At 40.3% G+C, this 22,638-nt stretch overlaps 1 protein-coding gene across 1 annotated transcript in view; it reads right to left on the bottom strand.

The window, feature by feature from the left end:
• The window catches only part of MAP2K5 (mitogen-activated protein kinase kinase 5), a 126,361-nt gene that overhangs the window by 45,495 nt on the left and 58,228 nt on the right, over positions 1-22,638 (bottom strand). The window contains exons 14-17 of the mRNA XM_084293564.1: positions 18,094-18,167; positions 17,122-17,172; positions 14,447-14,518; positions 2,207-2,236 (exon numbers count right to left, since the gene is read on the bottom strand). Of these exons, the coding sequence (XP_084149690.1) occupies positions 2,207-2,236; positions 14,447-14,518; positions 17,122-17,172; positions 18,094-18,167 (227 nt within the window). The remainder of the gene's footprint in view (positions 1-2,206; positions 2,237-14,446; positions 14,519-17,121; positions 17,173-18,093; positions 18,168-22,638) is intronic.

Raw genomic sequence — 22,638 nt, 5'->3', positions numbered from 1 at the left:
TCATTAAAATATTCTACTAAAGGCCAGAAAGAAAAAAAAAATCATCCTTTAATCTTTCTGGCATACTGCAGGAGTCCTGAATTTCCACACTACAATGATTCCCCCTATAAATCTTATTCATTTAAACTGAATTTATACACACCATTTGTCTGTGTCTTAAAAATAGGGAAAAGGGGGGAAAGAAATATTTTTTTTTTCCAGCTACAGCTGGAGACAAATGTTCATTTGCAAGAAAATTCAGGTGTTCTCAAACACGTATTCGTAGTTGCCATTTTTAGAGAGAAGCCCAAGTTATTTAGGGACAAATACTGTGAGCACACACACTATTAGTTTCAATCACTTGAAGAAACCCACTGACATGAGGAGAATTTACTCAAGTGAGTGACTGCAGGATCAGGCCCTTACATAGGAAGGAAAAATATATATATAGACTTAAAAAAAAAACACACCAAAACATTATGGATTATCCACCTAGTCACAGTGAGTTGCTAAGGGTTCTTGTAACCAACTCTGTACATACACATCTAAAATACGTATTCTTCACATAAAAATCCTTATGAAAAGCAGTTGCTTGAAAACCTTAATAGCTTCATTTTAAAGTTTCACCTCTTCAACTGTTTTACATTAAAAAATATATACAATTTCATGGACTACTGACTTGCCAAATATTCTTTTACAAACCCGGTCTGTCTTTTAATTAGAATAGCAAAAAAAGATCTTAAACTAGCAATCGTGTTTTGTTCCCTATTCCGAAAATAATTTTTTTGTCTGGAATCACGCACAATGTATGCACTCTAACTTCTTTTCTCAAGCTCCAAGACCTCTGTGAACAGAAGGTTATCTCGTGTTGCACGTCACGTTGATTTAGAGGTATAGCACACTACCCCCAACGAGCATCGAGACACTCAACGAGCACAAGTGAGTGTGCCAACGCATGGAGGACACTTCAGCACAAGAGCTTCTTTTTTAACCCTCTCTCAAATGAGAGGGTTATTTCAAAATATGGCTAAAAAAAATGCAACGTATGCTTTGGTAACCAGCTACAGCTCGCTCTCAGTCCATAAACATTTCCATAGGAGATGAGAAAGCAAAAATTCAATGTATTTCCACATACGCAAAATCTTTACAAGTCCATAAAAGTGTCAGGAGAATTTGCTTAAAACAGCTTATAAAAATGGGAGAGAGAATGAGTCCCAGCCTATTATTCAATAACCATGTTTGTGAGGCATCTGCATAATCTAACCATGCATAAATTAGTATGTGTATTACAACAGTTATTTGCATAATAATAGCAAGTTAATAGATGCTTAAAGAGCACAGACCAACACCACCTTTAAATCAGACATGCCTCCAGGCACTCTGATCTGTATAGACCAAGATGCAGAAAACAGTGTTCATAAAACATACAAAAACATAAAAACCACATTCAAATAATTCATTTTAGTCCCTGGACACTGCACTTTTTCCCCTCTCCCAGGAAAGAATAATTTGAAGAACCACAGAACGGTTTGTTACTATGAATTCTAACATCTATCTTGCAATAAGAATTTAAAGTAATCATCAAACCTATTTCTGGACTGGCTGTTTTGTTCAGAGCTTCATGTTTTTTCAAGCATACAAAGTAAAATGTTATGCAGTAATACAGCACATTGGCCTAACCATTGCCAAGTTGGAAATAGTTTTACCACTGGCTTCAGCAAAACTGAGTTAGGTCAGTGAGAAGTCAGAAAATATCAGTATGTAAATAAAATGCTGATACTAGGCCCTCTTAAAAGGGAGAATCCAGAACCATTTTACATATTCCATTCACGTTATATTTTTTATTTGGAAGAATTTTAGACCATTGTACCGCTATTCAAACCTGGAATTGAAAAAGAAGAATATAAAAAAGGAGTAGATGCATTTTCCTGGCATCAAAAGTACATACAGGATTATTTTTTTTTAATCTCACAAAAAAAAAAAAAATCATTAACATCATCATCATAATTTTCCTTCTCTCCAGGGAAAAGAAAATCTAGAGTTTGGGGAAAAAAAAAAAAGAAAAAAAATCAATAGAGACTTCTAAATGACTCCTTCAAGATACCACTTTTCAATTTAACAGGACAGATTTATTTGTATGTGGCTCAAATGTTCACAATTGCTCTCTGCACCTTCATACATAGGAATGAATGTCACAGTGGCAAACAGCAGTAATGAACAATCTTACCTGAGGATATGGAAACCTCCCAAGAGCAAGCTGGGAAAGGAAATAATATTTGTCTAGTTATATAGATTTGCATGGAGGGCACATTTTCTTAAAGAGAGAAAAGTACTCAACTCTTACTATTGTATAAATTGGAAAATGCCAGCAAAAATAATTCTGAAAGCACACAAAGAGCTGCATTTAGAATGGAGCCATTCACAACAATTACTCCTTGTTTTACATTTCTGAATATTTCTGTATTTCTCAAGCTCTTGTCTGTAGCACTTAGCAACGCTGTTTGATGCCCAAGTTCCTGAGGACTCTCTAAATTAAACCAGTTCAGCCTCAATGGTGAGGCCAACGACACTGACCTTTACTGATAATTATCTGCAATGAACGGGTATTGTAGAGCGTGCACTCAACTCCCAAAGTCCTTCCCTAACAGGCTCAGAATAAAATCTGGGTTATATAGCTGAGGTTTGTTTCCTTATTGGTGTCAAATCCAGCTAGGAACCTGTGAGTGGGTTTTGGAGAGAGATCATGGCACCTGCAGCACAACACATTGTCTTTTCTTCACATCTACTTTCACCATATGAACCAGAGGCATTGCTCAGACTGCTTCAGAAGTCACTCGATGCATTACGAGCGTATCCGCTAGTATCAGTATCAGACACAACAGTGTTAACATTGCCATAATGCCACAGCTTAAAATTACTCCATTATAAACCCTTTGTTTGATACAAGACTTTAGGTTTTCCCCGCTGGCATCCGAACCTTTGAAACAATCCCAGCAAAATACAACTGGTCTGTTTTGTCTACCAAAGCCTGTGCTGGGTGAAAGCCGCTCGTTGCACCCCTACTGCCGCTGGTACGTGAGCTCCTCAGTGCCACGGTTACTTGACCTGCAGTGAGGCAGCTGTGCTAACCTTTGATGAAATTTCAGCCTGGCTGGCAGCACAAAACCACCCTAAGTATTGAACAATGCAGCACAGACAGAGATGTAGCAGGGTGGGGAAGTGGTGAAGAACAGAGACGTATTTGAGCCTCACCAGGGCAGGAAAAGGGTCCTGAGAAGGCAATAACGAGAAGATGATGGCATGAATGGAAGCAAACAAGCAACAGAGGAGATGGCATCCTTTCTGCAATTCCAGCAGCTGTCCAAACCTACTACTGTATTAGACATTTGGCTGTGAGCTTTATGAGGCCAGTAAACTTCTTCCACATCCTAGGAGGAAAGACGGTACAAAAGCAAAATAGGTCCTTGAAGAACTCGTGTAAGAGAGGCACGCAACAGAAAACCAAAGAAAGGAAATGATTTTTTTTTCTGGTGACTACTCCTAAAAGCAGCTTTCTCAATATTGAGACAGGATTTGTCCTGAAAGCCTACAGAGAAGCAAAGTGGCTTTTAACAGGACTACTGGTTGTACAATTACTCTGAACGCTTACTTACTGCACAGACACATCGCAGTTATCAGAACTGCAAATCTACATTTCCATGCATCACTTTGAAAAATCACCCCAGTCCTTCCTAAATATCTCATCAGTGGGAGTTTGCATAATGACTGAGGAGGAGCCATTATGGCCTACTGTATCAGTATGGTGTTGATTGAGGATCCCTACGAGCAATAACAAAACAAAAAAGAGCACGTTTTTTTTTTTTTTTTTTTCTCAGAAGCTTCTGTGGTGCCTCTCATCTCTCAAAGATAAGATTTGCTTGTAGACTTCCACCTGGGGACTGTTGTGTTGGCTTGGTTTGTGAGACCAGCGCCTAGAGTACGGAATTCACCTCTTGTACAGGTAACGATGTGAAGGTGACAGGACCAGTGGGATCTCCTCACGCTCCCCAGAAGGACAGAATTTAAGCTAACTTCCTCCTCTGGGTTTCTTTTGCCCTCTGCCTTCCAGGTTTGCCCTGAGGACTGGTAACTCTCTGGGGTAAATTCTGTTTTTCAGTTTTGTTTCTGGTGCGGTGCTGAGCTCAGAGCATCTCTTTGCAGCAAATTCTTCCTTCCAACAAGCAGATCTATGCTAAGCAGGCTGATTGCCACCCTTTCTGTCACTTCCGTCTGGTTCACAGCTCCTCCCAGCTAAGTTGGTCACTTTTTAATGGCAGCCTTTGAAATACAGTGTTAAATAGATAAGGCAATGCCCTATGTTTTCTGGCATGCTCAGATTTAAGGACCAGAAACTACAAAAACATACAAAACGGTGCCCCTTTTCACTTTCTCAGCTTCTGGGGGGACCATCCTCAAGATCCTAAGAAACCCTGCTGCTGTGATAGCCCATAAAAAAATGCCTAACAATAAACCTACAAATGCCAAACACTTTCCAATGAACAGAAGACGACCTAATTTTTCTGATGCCTACTGACTTAAGAATAATTATGACAATGGCTACACATTTGTAGGTATGTAATATTTATCCCAGTGTATAATAAGAAGATAATTATAGCTCTACACCCAGGGCATCATTCTGTAGACCTTAAGCAGAAAAACTAACACAATCTCAATGATGACTTCAGACTAAGTGCTTCTGCTCTCATGGGCAATTCCTCTCCCTGGCCACCGTACACCACAGCAGGGGCTTTGCCTGTGTGACTCCCAAGGCAACAGAATAACTGGAAAAAGAGCAGTTTTCTGCCAGACCTAAGTATGCAGTGTACAAATGAGATTTGAGGAACCTGAAATGCATCAGGAACTATTTCTTTGGGGGTTGCTAAAAAAGAAAAGACAGTTCTCAGTGAAGCTGCTCTTTGACTGAGACCTGCAGAGAGATGCAGCCGTGGACAGGTCGAGCAGCACTCCTGCATCCCCCAGAACCATCACGCCATTCCTCCAGTCAGAGTTGTTTCCTCCCTGCAAGATTGTCAAGGTATTATAAATTAAGAAACTTACCAAAGAGTATGTAATCTTCCCTGAAATAGCCTGCAGATATGTCACTGTACTAAATGTGTTTCAGATTTAATGAAGCTTTAATGTCCTTTTTAATTTTGCCTGTTTCTGTATCACCAGGGGTCGAGCAAGGCAATCAGCACTCAAGAGGGTGGTTTGGTTTAAAACTAGGAAAAACTCATTTGCTTATGAGTTGCACTGTATTTTCTTAATTAAATTTACTAAGTAAAATGGTTTAAGTTCAGCCAACCAATGACCTCTGTATGTAGATTTAGATTTATAAATAGTGTCACAGTTAAAGTAAAGAAAAAAAAATAACCAAAAAACAAACAGATTAGAGCTTTACTAAAGGGATTTTTGTACTCTCTATCATCTGTCACCAGGAAGACATTTAAGCACACGCCCAATGCAGAACACAAAAAATGTAAACCACTAAGCTAAAACTATCAAAAACTTATCTCTGCATTTACATGAGGCAACTCAGAAACTTTTCATTCTCTTTTTAAGGCATTATAACCAAAATATAGTATTTCCATTCTCACTAGTTAGGGACAGGAACTGATCATTTTTTATGTAGCTCTGGATGTTAAGGAGGGGAGAAGGGAATGCTTAAACTTCAAGAAGTTGGTTCTCATTTCCCTTTGCGTACCTTCACACTACACCAGAACTGTAAAAAAAAAAAATAAAAACACAAACAAAACCACACTATTTTAAAAAGGTGCAATAATTGCATTGCCAGCATGGTACAGAAATATAAAGGAGAATCAAACCATATCAGCAAGAATTATGTCAGAATAACACCTTCCTACATTATTTCACTTTAGAGCAACTGCATGCCTATACAGTTTCTTTTATTATTATTATTATTACTTTCTTAGACATAAACGAGCCCATCAGAGTACCTAAAACACTCATCTTTACTGTGTTCAGTTAAGTTGTGTCCTGAAAAATGATTTGCACTGTGCAAGTACCTGATAGGAGCATTCCTCCTGACTTTGACAGAGGTGCAGATGGATGTACAAGGTGCACCATCAGGTTCGAAAACAAGAATTGATTAACTGAGACATAAATAATCCCCAATGAGTAAACAAATTGCAGAAGTACAGTGTGCATGCAGGCTGTTCTTTATCAAGTTGTGTCAAAATATGCTAAAAACACACAAGGGAAAGCAACAAGAACACAAAACAGCCAATTTCAGTGCCTAAATCCTCTGTACTGAGCTGCTCTAGGAAGGGCTGGAAAGCAGCTCCAACCAGGCTCAACCTGTTTGCAGTTAAAAACATACATTTAACGTGCAGATAATGAAAGACAAAAATCAAAATGACTTGTTGAAATAACTTAATTAACCATTCTGGAACTGAAAATGGAAATCCAGAAATCTTCCCTCACAAACCACTTTCTCCACATCACTCCTTCAAAATGCTATTTGCTTTCCCAAATATTGTTAATAAGAATTAAAATAGCAACAGGCCTCATCCTGTTTAGAAAGTGACTGAAGGAAATAAGTTCAGAACATATTTTTAGGACACTCAGGCAATAAAGTTTCCACTTATATTATTGTCTATGTTGTGCAAGTTGTTTTTTAATTTACAGTTATGCTGAAAAGCATGGGATGTTTTTATTCTTAATTTAGACACATTCCATGTTTCTCAGCATAACTGCAAATTGAAAATAAGCACTTACAATATCGCTAGTGATCTAGCTGAAGGAGGACTTTATAGTCTGAAATGTTCTAAAATTTGTTCTTAATTACCTTGTGCACATTTTACACAATTAAATTTCCATCTAAGGATTTTGCATTTAGATTGTGCACTGCAGTTAAACCCTCGTTTTATGGAAAAGCAGCCGCCACTGGAACATTCAGACACAGGAAACTTTTAAAATCAGACTTAACTACTGGATAACATAAAATTCCCTAGGTGAAATTTCATTCCAAGACCAATTTATACATTTCTCGATAGATGGCTTAAAATCACCTGAAACTCTGCAGGGTATGGACCTTAATAAATATTAAATACCTCAAAAACTGCTCTAAGATTTTTCTTCCCCTCTAATATCAATTTCACTGTCCTCTTATTGCACAGTAAAAAAAAAAAAAAAAAAGAATCCAAAAGGATATAACAGCAATTTACCAGCGTTAAAGTGCTTCTGAGGTTAAACTGACAACAAAGAAGAACAGAAACACAAAGCATCTTGAAGTAGGGTTTCAATTAAATGTGCAGGATTTAGTAATGCAGGACGGAAAAAGAGTTACAAATTAATTTAATCTTCTGCCTATAGTTTGCAGCTGCACTCCAAAGTGTCTGGGGCTTAAGAACAAAGCCTTGAAAGGCCTCAGAGTGAGGAAAGCTTCAATTTTTAATGTATAACGCCATTAGCTGATAACTTGTGGAATCTGCGACCCCTGCGGAGGGGCATAAGTGCGGGTAACAGAGACTGATGAAGTGACATATTTGTTCATGTCGGGAACTATGAGAAAGAAGGTTATTACTAATACCGTCAGGCCCAACAGAAATATGCCCTAATAACCTTTGGGACATTTCTTGGCGTGAGCAGATGAGTTCAAGATCTCTCTACATAAAATATATTAAAAATCAAAGCCTAATTCACCTTAATTAAAGATAATTAGTTTCACTTTGACTTCTTTTAAATATGAACTATAGTAAATGCACTGCAAACTGAAGACTGCGTACAATCATGATTAAATTGCACATTTCCTCCTCTCCACAAGCCCCTTATATTAGCAGGCTTTTACCGTCGGTTCTTCAAAGGTGCTGCTCAGAATAGCCTTTTCGAAAGGGAAAAGTGTCTGGGGTAAACGCAGCCCTTTCAGGCCCAATCCACGCAAATTGCCACATGCAAGATGCACACAAACGGGCCGCAAAGATTAATGAGGCTCCGTGTCTGAGCCGGGATGTTTGCTCTTATTTGGCTGCCGGATTCAGACCCAACACCTACAGGAGCTGCTCTGCATCCCCCCAGCATGGACAAGTTCGCGTTCAGTCCAGAGCATCTTCCCTCAAAAAACAATTAAACCACCGAGGAAAGCAGGCTCAACTGCCCAGCATTTCTCTCAATTTTTTATTTGACTTTTTAATCATCAAAACAGCTACATCGCACAGTTTAAGAACAGGGGATGTTAATATTAAATAAACCCGTATATTTGTACACACCACAGCTGACGTTACCCTTTAATTGTCCATTCATCCATCGGCTCGGGTAGAGAACCGCGTTATTTATTTGGCTGCTGCACAGACTGCCCGCAGTGGCCTAAGAGCAATTGCTGAGAAACATGATACATTGAGGTCTCAACCCGCGCAAACTGTACCTAAACTTACACTTTATTGCAGCTTAGTTCACAATCTTCACCTAATATAGGGTTACATCCCAGTGCAGCAAGCGGATAAATCATCCTGGAATATTACTCCGGCTAAGTTTAGCTGTGAGTGGAGCATATGTGCTTCCGAGTCACTGAAGCAAAGGCCCATAAAATACACTAATTACTGGAAGTTATGGTCACTGAGTGATTGATAGCGCTCTGCGAGGCAACTTCCCTCTTTTCAGCTATTCTGACGGGCCTCCTCCACCACAGAGCAATTATTAATTCATGACCCAACCCTCAGGCACTGGTACCTTTACTTCTAATTCCACTACCGCAACAGCCGTGATGTAGCTGGACATTGTCTCTGTTCAGCCCAGTGGCTGCAGGAAGGTGGCAGGCGTGGAAACTGAGCTCATGGCCACTGCTTGGAAAAGATTGCTCGAAATAGCTCAGGGAAAAAAAAAAAAAAAAAAAAAAGTAGGCCAGCTTTTTCCTAGGAACAAGTTTCTCAAACATCATTTTGTACAAAATGATTAAAACTACATAAATAAGAATTCAAGTTATTGAGCAAAATTCTGTGTGTTACAGCTACTCTCAGTGGCCGAATGAAGTGTATAACAATTTAGCCATACAAGTCAGAAACATCATACTACGTACAATCCTTAAAAATATTGAACACCAGGATGAGGGCCATTGCAAAAAAGCACTTTTTATTTTCTTGCTTTCCATAATCTTAAATTAATGTCTGCTACCAAACAATCAACACCTATGCGTTATCAGTGGTCCACTCAAATACTAACCTTATTTTGAGTGATTTGCAGTGACAAAGTAAACACCCATTGCATCCAAGCACTGCTGGCTATGGGATGCCTGGGCACAGAAGGGAGGGTAGTTTTTATTAGTTTCGAGAAGGTTGGAATTCAATAAGCAAAAAAAGAGTGCACATCATACTGTATCTACTGAAATGTGCCTCCACCAGCTCCACCAGCAGCATCACCATGCTGAGGTCTCTCCCACTCCCTCCAGTTGAAATAAGCTGAATAAAGTTCTGCTCGTTCCAAACACATCACAATGCCAGCCAGGATAGCGGGCCCCAGCACTGAGACAATTATTTGGCTTTAATTCACTTCTCCCAAGTTTTAGACCACAATAAATTCTCCTTAGCCCGTTTCTATACTTTACTTTTAGACATTGCAAACTTGTATGCTGGCCATGGACAACAGCTCCGACCTTCGAAGAAGTGCAGCCACCTGCCTGACATTCACGTTTCAGTTTGGCCCAGCCCTATGAAACTCTGGACTTGTGTCTTCAGTTTAGAAGTATATGCTCCATTAAAGATTATGTGCAAATTATATAAGGAGTTCTCTTACAGGTCTCAAAAAGCAAGGACAACTCCAGTAAGAGCTGTCACTTGATCTCATACCACCAAGCTTCAGGTCTCAGACCTCCCCCCACATCTATTTACCTGCTGTCATTTAGGTTGGGGTGCAAATTCAATGAAAGCCCAACCACCAGGTCCACACGTGAGATCTTGCAGAAGACAAATGGTCTGCAAGCCTTCCTGCACATCAGCTCACTATCCTGCAGGCCAGCTCACAATCTTGATCTTTAACCGTTACCACTTCAGCGCTGATGATACGTGGCTGATCACATACTCTAACTTCTTTAGAAACAATTCTGAAACCTCCTCACCTTGACCAGATTATTTACACGTGGATCTTTACATCACTTTTCTGCAGTTGAACAAGACTGAAGTGCTTTACGAGAACCATCTTAAAGCAGAGCTGCTTCTCTTCTAGCACCCTCTTCAAACACGTTCCTCCTCTTTGCCTTCGTGGTGTGAGCGTGCTCCTCTTGCATCTCCACCTGTGCTCCCAGCCCAAGTGTGCTGACGAGTCTAAGAGTCCATAATGTTGACATAAAAGGTAAAAAGTGCTAACCCCACTCAAAAAATATGTATGTGTACCTGAAACACGTGATGCAAAGCGTGTTTGCTGGATATATATTGGTTCCCTACATACGGGAACGCACACAAGTGCTGAAAATCCCTAACATGACTGCTTGAAATATTGCTTAAAACAGCATCTTAACACAGATGTCACAAGCAACCAGCAGCCCTTGAAAGCTCTTGCAAACACTCAGGTAATGGAAAACTCCAGTGACTACAGACTTGAAACTCTCATTTGGGGAGGTTTAACCATTTGTTTCTAACACTAAAACTGATACCGAAAAGCTTTTTTCCCCTGGAGGAGAGAACACTGATTATTTTTGTGAAAAAAAGGTCATTTTAAAAGGAGGCCTGAAACACAGGGAAGTAGGTGCTTTTCTCAGCAGAGCACAGTGGGAAGTAGAGACTAGGAGATGATACAAAAGGAGGAGCAAAAGTGTGAAAAAAGCATAGCCAGTCGACACAGGAGCTCATATTCCACTTCCAGAACCTGCTTGGTTTGTGGCATAAGCAAATCACTTTCATTTCCTACATTTACATGCAATTCTAGTTGTATTTCTGGGTGAAATGGGCCCCCATTATCTGACAAAGATCTGCAAGCCTATTCTTTGCCTCGATGAGCATCTCGGATCACAACTCTATTCCCTTCTGTTCCCAAAACGCCCTTCTCCTTGCCTACCGAGCAAGCAAGAGCACCTGAGAAGAGGCCCTGCTGGGTCCAGCCAAGCCCTCACCTACAGCAGCTGCTCATCCCAGGAGAAGTGGCCCAGATGATGGTAGCACCTCAAACATCACCCGAAGGCACTGCCGGACAGGGATGCTGCTTTAAAAAATAACCGAGACTCACCGGATTGCAGCCATGTAGGGCAGGATTAGAGTTACACAAAATATTAGGCAGTCTGATCTATCCTCCCGTGCAGGGCATGGTTTTTGAAGGCAGACTGATTCAGTTACAGAACACAAACAGCACTCGGGCTCAGCCCAGTCAGTCTGGAGAGTATTTTATGACTGAGTTATAAACCCTCTGAAAAACAGCTTTTATAATGAAAATGCTGACACAGTCTTCAGTGTAGTGACAGCAATGTCATTGGTTTAAATTGAACTTGTTTTGTCAACCCCAAAGCACTTAAATAAAACTCCATCTAAAACCCCCATGAAAACTGTCTATGATAAAACACTTCTAAACAGGTTTGCAGATCAGGTATTAAATTTAATTCTCTTTAAAAAAAATATGAAGAATGCAAACACCCCACAAAAAGAAGTAATAATAATAATAAGCTAGCAGGATTTCTTCTTATTTTTTTGGCAAGAGGAAGACTGATGGGAAGCTGAATACACTTAGACGTCTTTTAGTTCAAAAGCAACAAGAATGCTCACTACCACCCAAAATTGACATGGTACCCACATTTAATACTGCTCACACTCTGCTCATAACTTTTTGGGGGCAGTTTTCTTCACCCTCGAAAGCAACAGTGCAGCTTCTCATTACACATGGCTTTGCAGCAAAGAAATGCAAGGCAGCTCAAAGGCTCAGAAGAATATTAAAGAAAATGAGCAGCTTTACTTAGCTGCCATTTTATATTATCGTATGTCAAAAAAAAAAATCCACAACCTTGCCAGCTTGGTCCCATATGCTATTTCTTTCAAATTACCATGCTATAACTGTGCTAGCTTGAAGTTGTAGGGATCAGAGCATTACACTACTAAGTGGACTTTAAAATCCTACAGCAAATGCTAACTTCCCTTTTTAACAGCTCCATCAACAACAGCCTGAGTGTCTCCACTACCAATCCCCATGTCAATACAGTGTTACTTTAATGACAGTGACCTTGTGTGGCTCTTTGAGCATCTTTTTCACCTTTTTTGAGACATTTTTCTAAGCCACTGTCCTTGCTTTCATCATTTAACACATCACTCAGAACACTTCAATAAAACATAGCGATCATGTTGAAGAGAGGTCTCAGAGGACCAGATGACATACCAATTAACAAAGCACACAGAACCAAATTGTTTTGTACATCTGGTTCAGAAGGCATTCGTGGAAAGTGAGAGAGTAAAAAAAAAAAAAAAAAGTTGAGAAGGTTTGAAAGAGGAGAAAAAAATGCAAATGAAAGGAGTTTTCCTAATGCTGGATAGGATGTGAAATTCATCCTTTAAATCAAACTCATGACCAGCTGGGTTGCCTAATAATAAACCCAAATCAAGCTTTAAATGTCTTGGTCTATGTGGAAAATCATCAAACTGCTGCTGCGCATGGAACCACATCCTTTATTCAGCAAAGGAACCGGTAAATACTCGCTCCATATAACTTTGCATTTATATCACTCTATTCCACTGTGAATCAGAATGAACACCACAGTCAAGTATTGATGTCATACAGCCTCATTTTAGCCCTTTGTCAGACATATTCATTTACAGAGCGTGAGTACATTCTGAATCTCTCCCAAAATTGTGAGGACTCTCCAGTATCACAACGCCATTGAAATCTGCAGTAAAACAAATTAACAGCACTGCATCCCCTGTGACACTTGAAAGTATGTCATTATCATATATTCCGAGTTAGCCTCAGACTTGGAAGAAGATTTACAAGATCTGAATACAGTGATTCAGCATTAAATAGTTTCAATTTGGTTAAAGCCTATTTGGCAAGGAATTTATTGTTTGAAAACATGAGAACAGTCCTCGAGAAATTTCAGGCTACAAAATATGAAATTTGCTTAGATGCAGAGCGCCAGCACCAAGACAACTTCACTTCTACCTGATCTTCTGCTAAAAACATCAGTTGCACTTCACTAAAAGGTATATCCTGCTTCACCACTGTATTTAGCAGAGGAGAAGGGAACAGCACCTACATTTTTCTGTAGTTGTACCGCACTTTTGTCAGGCTGCATGAGAGAGACAATGCAGGCCATCAGTGGTTTGAATGAACTGTTTTTTAAGAAGAAATGATCAAAAATGATCTCTGCCTGTAATGGTGCTCATCATCCCTATCTCTAGTGCACTGATAGCAGCAAACAGAGCACAGCTTGTCCAGCATTCATGCTGCCATTGGGCTAAACAGGACCTGTCTTTGCTCCAAGTACAGTGAAGTTCTTTCACAACACTCTTCTGGGGTTGAAAAAGTCTCCCGAGAGCATCCTGTGCGTGCTGACAAGGCTACAAGGATTTGGGGCCACAGCTGGCTTGTTTGTGACTGGCCTGGCCCAGCATGAACCAGGCTAGGAAATACATACACCCTGCTGTCATCACCAGAGCAGAGCAACCTGTCCCTTTCTCCTGGACCACACCAAGCCAGATCTGATTTTATTTGTCAAGACGCTATCACAGCAGAGGCATCTCTACTCAACTTACACAGTCTAGGTTATCTTCCCTCTAACAATCATCCATTCTGTAAGTCCTTGAAATTTACGTTTTTAAAAAATATTATGAGTCCCAAGCAAAAACAACAACCCACCTTTCACTTAAAACTAGCCTTGCTCTCACCAAACTTACAGAAAGTACAGGTTCTCCCAAATTCTATATTTATGATCGCATTCTCTGAGAACTGCTTCATTTTGACGAGACTTTTTCCAGTTTGAAACTATCTTTGTGAGAAACCCTTCTAAGAGCTCGTGAACACTTCAAATCAAACACTTGAGTTAATCACACCAGGAGAGGTTCACACCATTGTGCAAGGATTTCTGCTGAGATTTTGCAAAGGCATTAACCAGCTCAAACCTTGAATCTGCATAACCCTATTTCACCCCTAATAATAAGACTCTCTGTACTGGTTTATAACAACGAAATACAGAAATATTCATCTTTAATGCCAGAGGTGCAGAAAGCATGTAGCAGCATCCATGCACCAGGCCCAGCTTTTAACTCTCGGGTGGAGTTTTGATGGAAGGCTCAAGACTGTTGCATGGCTTGCGCAGAGGCTCTCTGTATCTTACTGTACTGAACTCTGTAAGAACAAATCCATTCTAAATACAGCCAAGAATTTTAGCAAGAGTTAAAGGCATGCATATATAGAAGAGCAGACAAAGACTATGTTAAAATATTTTGATGTTAGCTTTCATTTGATTCTTCCAACGTGCACAAAGAAATGACAGATATTTGCATACCTCCATGAAGGAAATCCCTAAACTCCAAACGTCCGAATGAATCCCATACTGCTCTCCTGAAATCCGCTCAGGCTGCAAAGAGATGGAAAGAAACATCTTGAGCCTAGTGAATAAACACATCTACTTCTTACACAAAAGCTAATCCAGGGCAAACAAATCAACTGAGAAAGTGCAAAGAATCAAAGCTCACCAGGAAAGCTGGCAGAGAGCAAACACACCACTCAAACGTATTTTACTTCTTTATTTTTGCCTCGCTTTGGCAAGAGCAAAGGACTTGGGTATGCTGAGCCTCGTGGCCATGCATTGCAAAGTTGGCCTTGGCATTTGTGCTTGGGCCGCTTCATCCAACAAAAAAAGCCAGAGACGTGCACATGCGCAGCAGCACACAAGGTCAAGCTGTAAGAGTCCATCAGTGGCACACATCTATTTCTACGCTCAGGCACAGCAGTGAGGTAGGCAAGGAAAACAAATTCCTCGTGTTGAGTCCACGGGTTGGGCAGTAACCATGGTTTAAAAGGCAAAGTTACTGAAGCCAAAATAATCAATGAAGTCACGTGCTGGCAATTTTATTTTACATATTTTTAACTTCATTTTTGACCCACAGAAAAAAGACTTGACTCAAAACTATTAATAGCAGGTTTAATGCCTCATGAAATAGAATGCTGTAAAATATAACTGCTAGTTTTTACTTGAAAGCTACAATTTCAGCATTTCCAAGGTCAAGTACAGCATGAAATGTAACAATAAAAGGCTCCATGAGACTTCTCTCCCCACTGTGCTGTTAATGCACCTGTCTAGCCCAACCACCTACACAGCACTGGCTGTATTTTTAGTCTTTAATAATCCAGAGACCTTTTTTAGAAAACAAACTCCCAAATTAGTGCCAGTCCAATGTGTTTTCAGATGTTTACTCTGCACTGCTAATCCCAGGTCAAGAGCTTTTATTGCAGCCTGACTGTTAAGTAAAAGCAGCGCTGCCCAGTGCAGAAGGGTAGCCTTCAAGTGACATAACCTAAAAAAAAAAAAAAAAAAAGGATAAAAAAATGAAACTGGAACGGAATTTTTTTGATGGAGCCACCAAAAATTGTGGTGATTGTTTTTTTTGGTTTTAAATTTTATTTTTATTATTAAAGCACATCACAGTGAGCCTCCAGATAAGGTGGAACCACCAGCCCAACCGAGCCCATGCCGAGGATGCTCGCTGAGCTTTGTGGTGCCAGCGAGGCCCCAGCCCCTAGAGCCACCGAGCCAGATGCACAGCTCCAGGGGAGCTCAAGTTTTAAACACCACCTCACACACAGAACTGATGTATTCACAGAAGATAGTGGCAAGTAAATCATTTGCACATTTAAACACCAAAGCTTATGACCTTCAATATATTTTGATGACTACATTATACATTTGATGATGACAAACTATGAATTTAGTGAGCAAAACAATTTTAACACAAGAAATGAGATCAAATACGTTTCAGCTTAAACTTCTTTTTCAATTTATAGATGAATGTATCACAGTCATCCATAAAGAAGAAGAGAAGTAATTTATTTAATGCACACCTGGGAAAGAGATCAGTAATCTTGACTTGTACACTAAAAGCATAATACAATTTAATTATTAGATCTGCTTAAACCACACTAAGACTAAGAGTGGTGTGGGAGAAGTTGATTAATTTGAAGCTGTTTATTTGTTTGAATCACTATATTCCAGTTATTTTACAGCACAGAGACACAGAAATCAGCAGGCTTACTAGCAAATGTGGTAATATATATGACCAGATTTAAAAATACATATATATTTTTATGCACGTAATATTCTGATCACAAAGGATAGCCCAAGTCTCTCTAGGATGGTGGCACGAGTGTTTCAGAAGCCACATAATGAGTACACCTTGACTAGAAAAGCTTTTAGCAAATAAATGGACACCCTGGGATGCTTTCTCCTCACAAGAAAGTAATAAAAAATACCTGAAAGCGATTAAAGGTCATGGATTTCTCTCTCCTATTTTCTGAGGTTTGAAAAACACAAGTATAGACCATTTTGTATTGCTGTTTGCATTTTGCATTTTTTTTCCTTTTTTAAACAATCTGAATACTGATTTTTTCCTCATCAACATTATAACATACGTAGTTTGTTAAAAAAGAACTGAAGTGACCAAAAATAAAAGACAATTATTTAATGCTTCAGTTTAGAGTGTTATTTAAGTTTCCACCTCTGCTAAACAAAGAACCAAAATTATTCTAATTAATCTGACTAATGAAAAACACAGCTAACTTTTGTACAACAGGCATTCTCTGGTGACTAAAATTTATACAGAAAAGTGAAATGCACTGATGGCTTCTTATGTATGGTATGAACATCACCCAGTTTAGTGGCCTGGTATTATTATGGTGGACTGGCTCTCTTTGTTCCCTGCTGTTGCAATGCATTAAAGACACCTGAAATATATGAAAGAAACACTTTTCCTGTGTTACTCTTCCATATCAGCAAGACCTGTAGCTGTCAGAGCGCTGTTAGATGAGCACAGGTAGGAAAGGAGCTGTTTTGTGACACACAATTATGCTGAGAGTGGGGGGAGAGGAAGTTTGAGCATCGATTTAGAATATGTCCTCCATTACATAGAGCAAGACTGAACAAATACTTCTATTTAAATGTTATTCCTACATAAATCCACTTACCGCCATATAAGCATTTGTTCCAACATACGTCTTGGCTATAGAATTCACCAGCTATCAGACAAAACAGTCTGTTAGAACAATATAAAGATAATGTGGAAATAAAATGGGCAATTATTCCTCATTTAACCTACAATCATCATTCCTATAAATCAACTAAAAATTATGGAAAAGGGAACAAATTTATCTGCGAAGGCATTAAAAATGATTAAATCTCCCTTTTGTTTTGAATGAGAGTTCCAATTTAAACAAGCGCTGCATTACGGTTTATGGCAGATAACCTTAAACAATTCTGTTAAACAGGATGCTTAGCGCTTTAGTACCCCAAACTAGTCTGATATAAAAAGTCAATTTGAAGTAGGATTGAACGCGCTCATTTTTCAGTCAGCTGGCTCAAGATGTGAATAAAGCCACATTCATCTCTTGAATGCAATGAGCACTAAATACGCTGGAGGGACAACAGGCTCTGACAAGTTATAATACCAGGCTGACCTTCTCTTTGGTCCTCGTGTTTGGCTGAGAGTAAAGGTGCTGAAATTCAAATCAACATCACAGCAAGCTCATGGGTCACTATCAGAGAAGTTCTCCAGGGAGGCCCAAAATGGAAATTAATTAAAATTTGTGCTGCACATTGTAAAAGCCCACCACTATTGTTACTCCCAATATTAATTTTTATTGTGGGCCAGTTGGGCTCCCCAGACGCATCTCTCGTTCTGCCCTCCCTTTTGTCTGGCCAAAACGCTTTCATATCAAAGCTGCATATCAATGAAGTTTGCTATTCGTAAGTAGTAATTACAATATCAGCAGTTTTTACTGTCATTAAACAATGAACAATCATATTCAGATGAAGAAAAGTCGCCCAGAGATTAAAAATGAATAGCGCTCCCCCAGCAGAGGGGAGCTTGCTGGGGCCGCCCGCCTGGCGCCAGGTGATTTGGGCAGCAGGGAGCAGGAGGATATCTGAGGGGGCATTACCTGGGTGCTCACCCCGAAGTCACACAGCTTCACCTGCCCTCGTGTGTTCACCAGCATATTTGATGGCTTCACGTCTGTTGGGACAAAACCAGGTTTCATTTACGTTATCCTGGATAACGCACGTACGGAGATCGTAACGAGTATTGGCATGGTAGATTTTAATAGAATCGTCGGCACAATAATCATTAGCGTGATAGATTTTAATAGAAAATATTTCAAAGATACATTTCAAATGCAAGCTCTGGTTGGTAACAGTCATTAGCACAGGTGACATTACATCTACTGCAGGTGACACCAATCTAGGAGGAGCAGCAAGGGCGCTGAAGGATGGGATCCAGAATTCAAAGAGATCTTGACAAATTCGCAAATGAGACTGAAATAATATTCAATAGGGACAATAGGGACAAGTGGAAGTGCTGCATTTAGACAGGGATTAATCGACTGCATAAATACCAGATAACCCAACTGCCTGGGGTGGAAGCTGGAGCAGGGCTGTGAAGAAGGACCTGCAGGTTGTGGAGGAGACAGGGAGGGGACAGACTGCAAGCTCTCAGATCCAGGAAATTCTGATACAAAGAAGTGGAAGGGAACAACTTGTGTTTCAGAGGATGAATAAGCTGAAACACACTGGAGGGTATGTTAATTTATTTCATTTAACTTTTTTTTTTTTTTTTTTTTTTAAGGTTTATGTAAGAAATAAGCCACATGCAAGTCAAAAAACTAAACCCCAAGATTTCCTAGAAAAAAGCCGCTACCTCCAGACAATTTAGGAAAACAGTGCCAAGTATCCCCTACAAACACCAGCATGTAGGAACACAAAGCACAAACACGTCCAAGCCTCCTGCTGCCAAGGCAAGGTGCCCCTTGCAGCTCTGCCCTTTTGCACAGCCCTGTTTGAAGGTATGGGCTACCACCTCCACAGCTCCTACTGCACAAACAGGCTCTGATCTCCCCGTTTCGGAGCTTTTACAGAGGCTGGCTGCCAGCAACGCGTTAAAATGATTGCTAATTCCGCTCCTGCGCATAAAACTTCACCACGCGCCATAAAGACAGATTGCAAGTGCAAAGATGTTATCGCTGACCCCCTCCGATGTCAAAAGGAGTCGGTAGGCTTCTGATGCATACTGTAAAATCGATGTGCAGATAAAGTGCTAAACACCCAGCCTAACTGTATGGCAGGAGACGTTGAGCATCCTTCTGTGCCAGGGCTGCCAGTGGGAAGGCGAAATGGGCGCGATACGGCCGGGCTCGGGAAGATGAGAGCGCAGTGCCTCAGCCTCATCGCTGCTTTCTTCTGTCATTACGGATTAAAAGCACTAGCTTGTGTCGTTGCCTTCTTTAAAAGTGAACACTAGTTGGGTGCAGATGGATGAAACCCAACTAGAAAGGAACCTAATTTTGTTTATCATTAAGTTTGCCTTTCTTTAGCAGATGTCTTCTGGTACCACAGTAGCTGGCTTAATTTGTCTCTGTAATGTAAAAATGTATAACCTCAATTAACAAGCTGATTAAACGCTTTCCTATACTTGAGCTAAAAATCCAGTTTAAAAAGGGGGAGCATTCAATAACACTTTATATGGCTTAACTGAGTCTATGTGTTTCAGTCAGGCATCGATACCGGCAGTGCATTTTGCAATTCCGCCCTAAAGCCAGAAGAAAAATCAGTCCCAAACTCTTCACCATGTTACAGCATCAACAAAAGTAAGTTTGGGTACCATGACCTCTGTTTCAACTTTAGAAATCCAATCTGTATGCTGCATTTTTATGGGATTTTTACCTACTCCCCCTACCCCAGGTGACGAGACAAAATACTGCCTGAGAGCAATCCACGCACCAAATCCGTCACATGCTTCCCAACATTTTAGGAATATTTTGTTCTAATGAAAACTTTGGGAAGACTCTGGCATTTGCTTCTGGCAACCACTCAGCAGCACACTCCTCTCTGGAGCCAAGTGGCTTTGCTAAGTTCAGTGAGACACGCACTGCACATCAGCGGGCCCCATCCTGCACCCCGACACCGCAAGCAGCAGCCCTGCCAAACCCCCAGGGCTACCCAGGCACCGTGCTTGTGCAGTTGCTGAAATTACAGAAAATACAGGACGTGCTGACGTGCTGAATTATGAGTCCAGCTGTTTACTGTACTAACATTTTTAAATCAAAATTGCAGTATAAGAACGGGTCCTTGCTTTTCATACTAAAGGATCTAACAAAAATAATCAGCGACAAAATGAATGCAAGCAATGCTTTGCTACAGTATGGCTGGAAATAGGTTAATGGGATCAGGACTGAAACACCAGCATAATGTTTTGACAAGGCAAAAATCCGTTCACTCTGCTCAGTGAGGGGTCTGGGCGGACAGAAGGAAGCTCTGAGCACAAAACCCCACGGCTGCCCAGCACGCCGTGCTGAGGAGCACGCACACAGCCCAGTGTTCATTTTATAGGGACTCAGTTGGGTACGTGTCACGAGCCCAGAAAAGAGGCAAGATGTTCTCCAAGTCCCTGTTCCCCTAATGTGACCTACCTGGGGGATGCCACCACAGCAGATTTGTCCCCTGTCCCATCAGGGCTGCCCAGCTCCACCAAGGCAGCAGCTCCGAGGCTCCCTCCAGCCATCGCCTCGTGCCATGGGCTCTGCATACCCCACGTGGCAGCAAGCTGATATAATTTAAACCCATCTTTCATTCATAAAGCATTGCTTGATCCCCAAATCCTTCCAAAACTTAAAAAAAAAAATCCCCCCCGAAATAATAAATAAGGCAATTGGCAACCAGCCTGTAAAGGAACCAAACGCAGGTTAGGGATTCTGCTGAGCAAGCTGCAGCAAAACGAGCACTGCTAAGAACAAATACTATTTGTCTTTGCAGCACAAATTAAATAGCACTACAAATGGAGAATTTAAGCAAATATTTGCTATAAATTCCAACGGTTGTGTTGGTTTCCTCCAGAAAAAAAAAAAAAAAAAAAAAAGGAAGTGACAACCCTAGATAAAACTGTCACTTCGGAAAGTGTCTCATATTGAAAGTAGGGAGGAAAAAAATCACCCCATCAGGAAATTAGCCTTTTTGTTCATAAACTGCTTCAGTTAATGGGTTAAATATTTTTTGGTTTTGGAAAACAAATGTGCATAAATAATGTTCTGCACCATCTGCTTGTGATTAATATTACTGTTTAGAAGTGAAAGAATTTAAACAAGAGCCAAAAGGGGTCATTATGCTCCCATTACCAGTGCTTGCTTAATACAAATGATTTCTATGAAGCATCATTATGGAGGATGAACAAGTTCTCTTTATGATCTAAGTCGTTTCACCTCTCTGCAGATAAATGGGACCTCCAAGCTCTTACTTACCAGTAAACAGAACTGTCAGAGGTTCAGCTTTCTGAACACCAAACATTTCAGTCATCTTGGCTTATTGAAAAGCGAACAGATTAATGATTGTAGGGCGAAAAACAGATTTCTAAAAGCTGTCTCTTGACTTCTTCTGTGATTTAAAAATATAAGACTGCAATATTCTAGGTTCAAGGGAGAGGAGATACAAAAGAGATTTTAGCTGCTCACAGAACATGACTATTAACAAAGTGAAGCCGCTGGGAGAATGACAGCATTTTCTTGCCCAAATGACCTCACCAGCATGCTTCTTGCAGAGGTCATGATCATTATTACTATTATTATTTTGAAATAAACATAATAGTTCATGAGTGTGCAGCTATGTGCTTAGCTACACACACATATATAGGTGTGTACGTATATGCACACACACACACGCCCTATTATCTTTGTTTGCACTTCATTATATGTAACACTAAAGCCGATTAATTCTCACAAAGCTAAGAAGTGTGACGGGGGAGCGACTGGATGTCTTTGGTGAGATCTTCTGCAAACTGCAGCTCCTGCTGAGAAGACAGAACACTGATGTCCACCGTGCCCGTCCCTACCTGGCAGCCCTCCTCCAGCTCGCTTAAAACAAAACAAAGGAGGGTTTGAAAACACTTCCGTGGGAATAAGGTGGGAAGAGAGCATCTGGGTGATGCAGGAATCTCCCACAGATTGCCATGCAACCAGCAGGCAGTCCAGGAAGGTCTACAGATCAGCTCTGCCCAACCTCATGCATCACAAACCAGAAAACACTTCCCAAAGCTCTGACACAAAATCTCCTCAGAAACCAGTCCCAAGACCAGTGCAACATATACCAGTCCCTAGTGTGTACACACTGATGCATACAAATACAGATCAGTACAATTAAACACAAGTGGGTAACATTTATTTCAAACATTTCTTTTAATAAGAAGGTGTGAACTGAGGAAAGCATACTAGATTAAATGCATACGGTCTATACTTATTCTTGAACTTAACAGATTTTGGTTCGTCTTTATACAAACTTTGACTTTGTACATGATTAGACTTGTTTAATTGCTAATTCTGTTTTAAATCTAAGTTAATTTCTCATTACCCTTCCATTTCTACTTCTTATCCTCTGGGGAAAAGAGCACACTTATCATTGGGACATTCTCACATCTTCCAAAGAAGTGGTGTAGGTGTTAATCT

Source organism: Netta rufina (genome assembly GCF_964035555.1).
Source record: "Netta rufina genome assembly, chromosome: 11".
Classification (NCBI taxonomy): Eukaryota; Metazoa; Chordata; class Aves; order Anseriformes; family Anatidae; genus Netta; species Netta rufina.
This window is presented reverse-complemented; position numbering and strand designations above follow the sequence as displayed.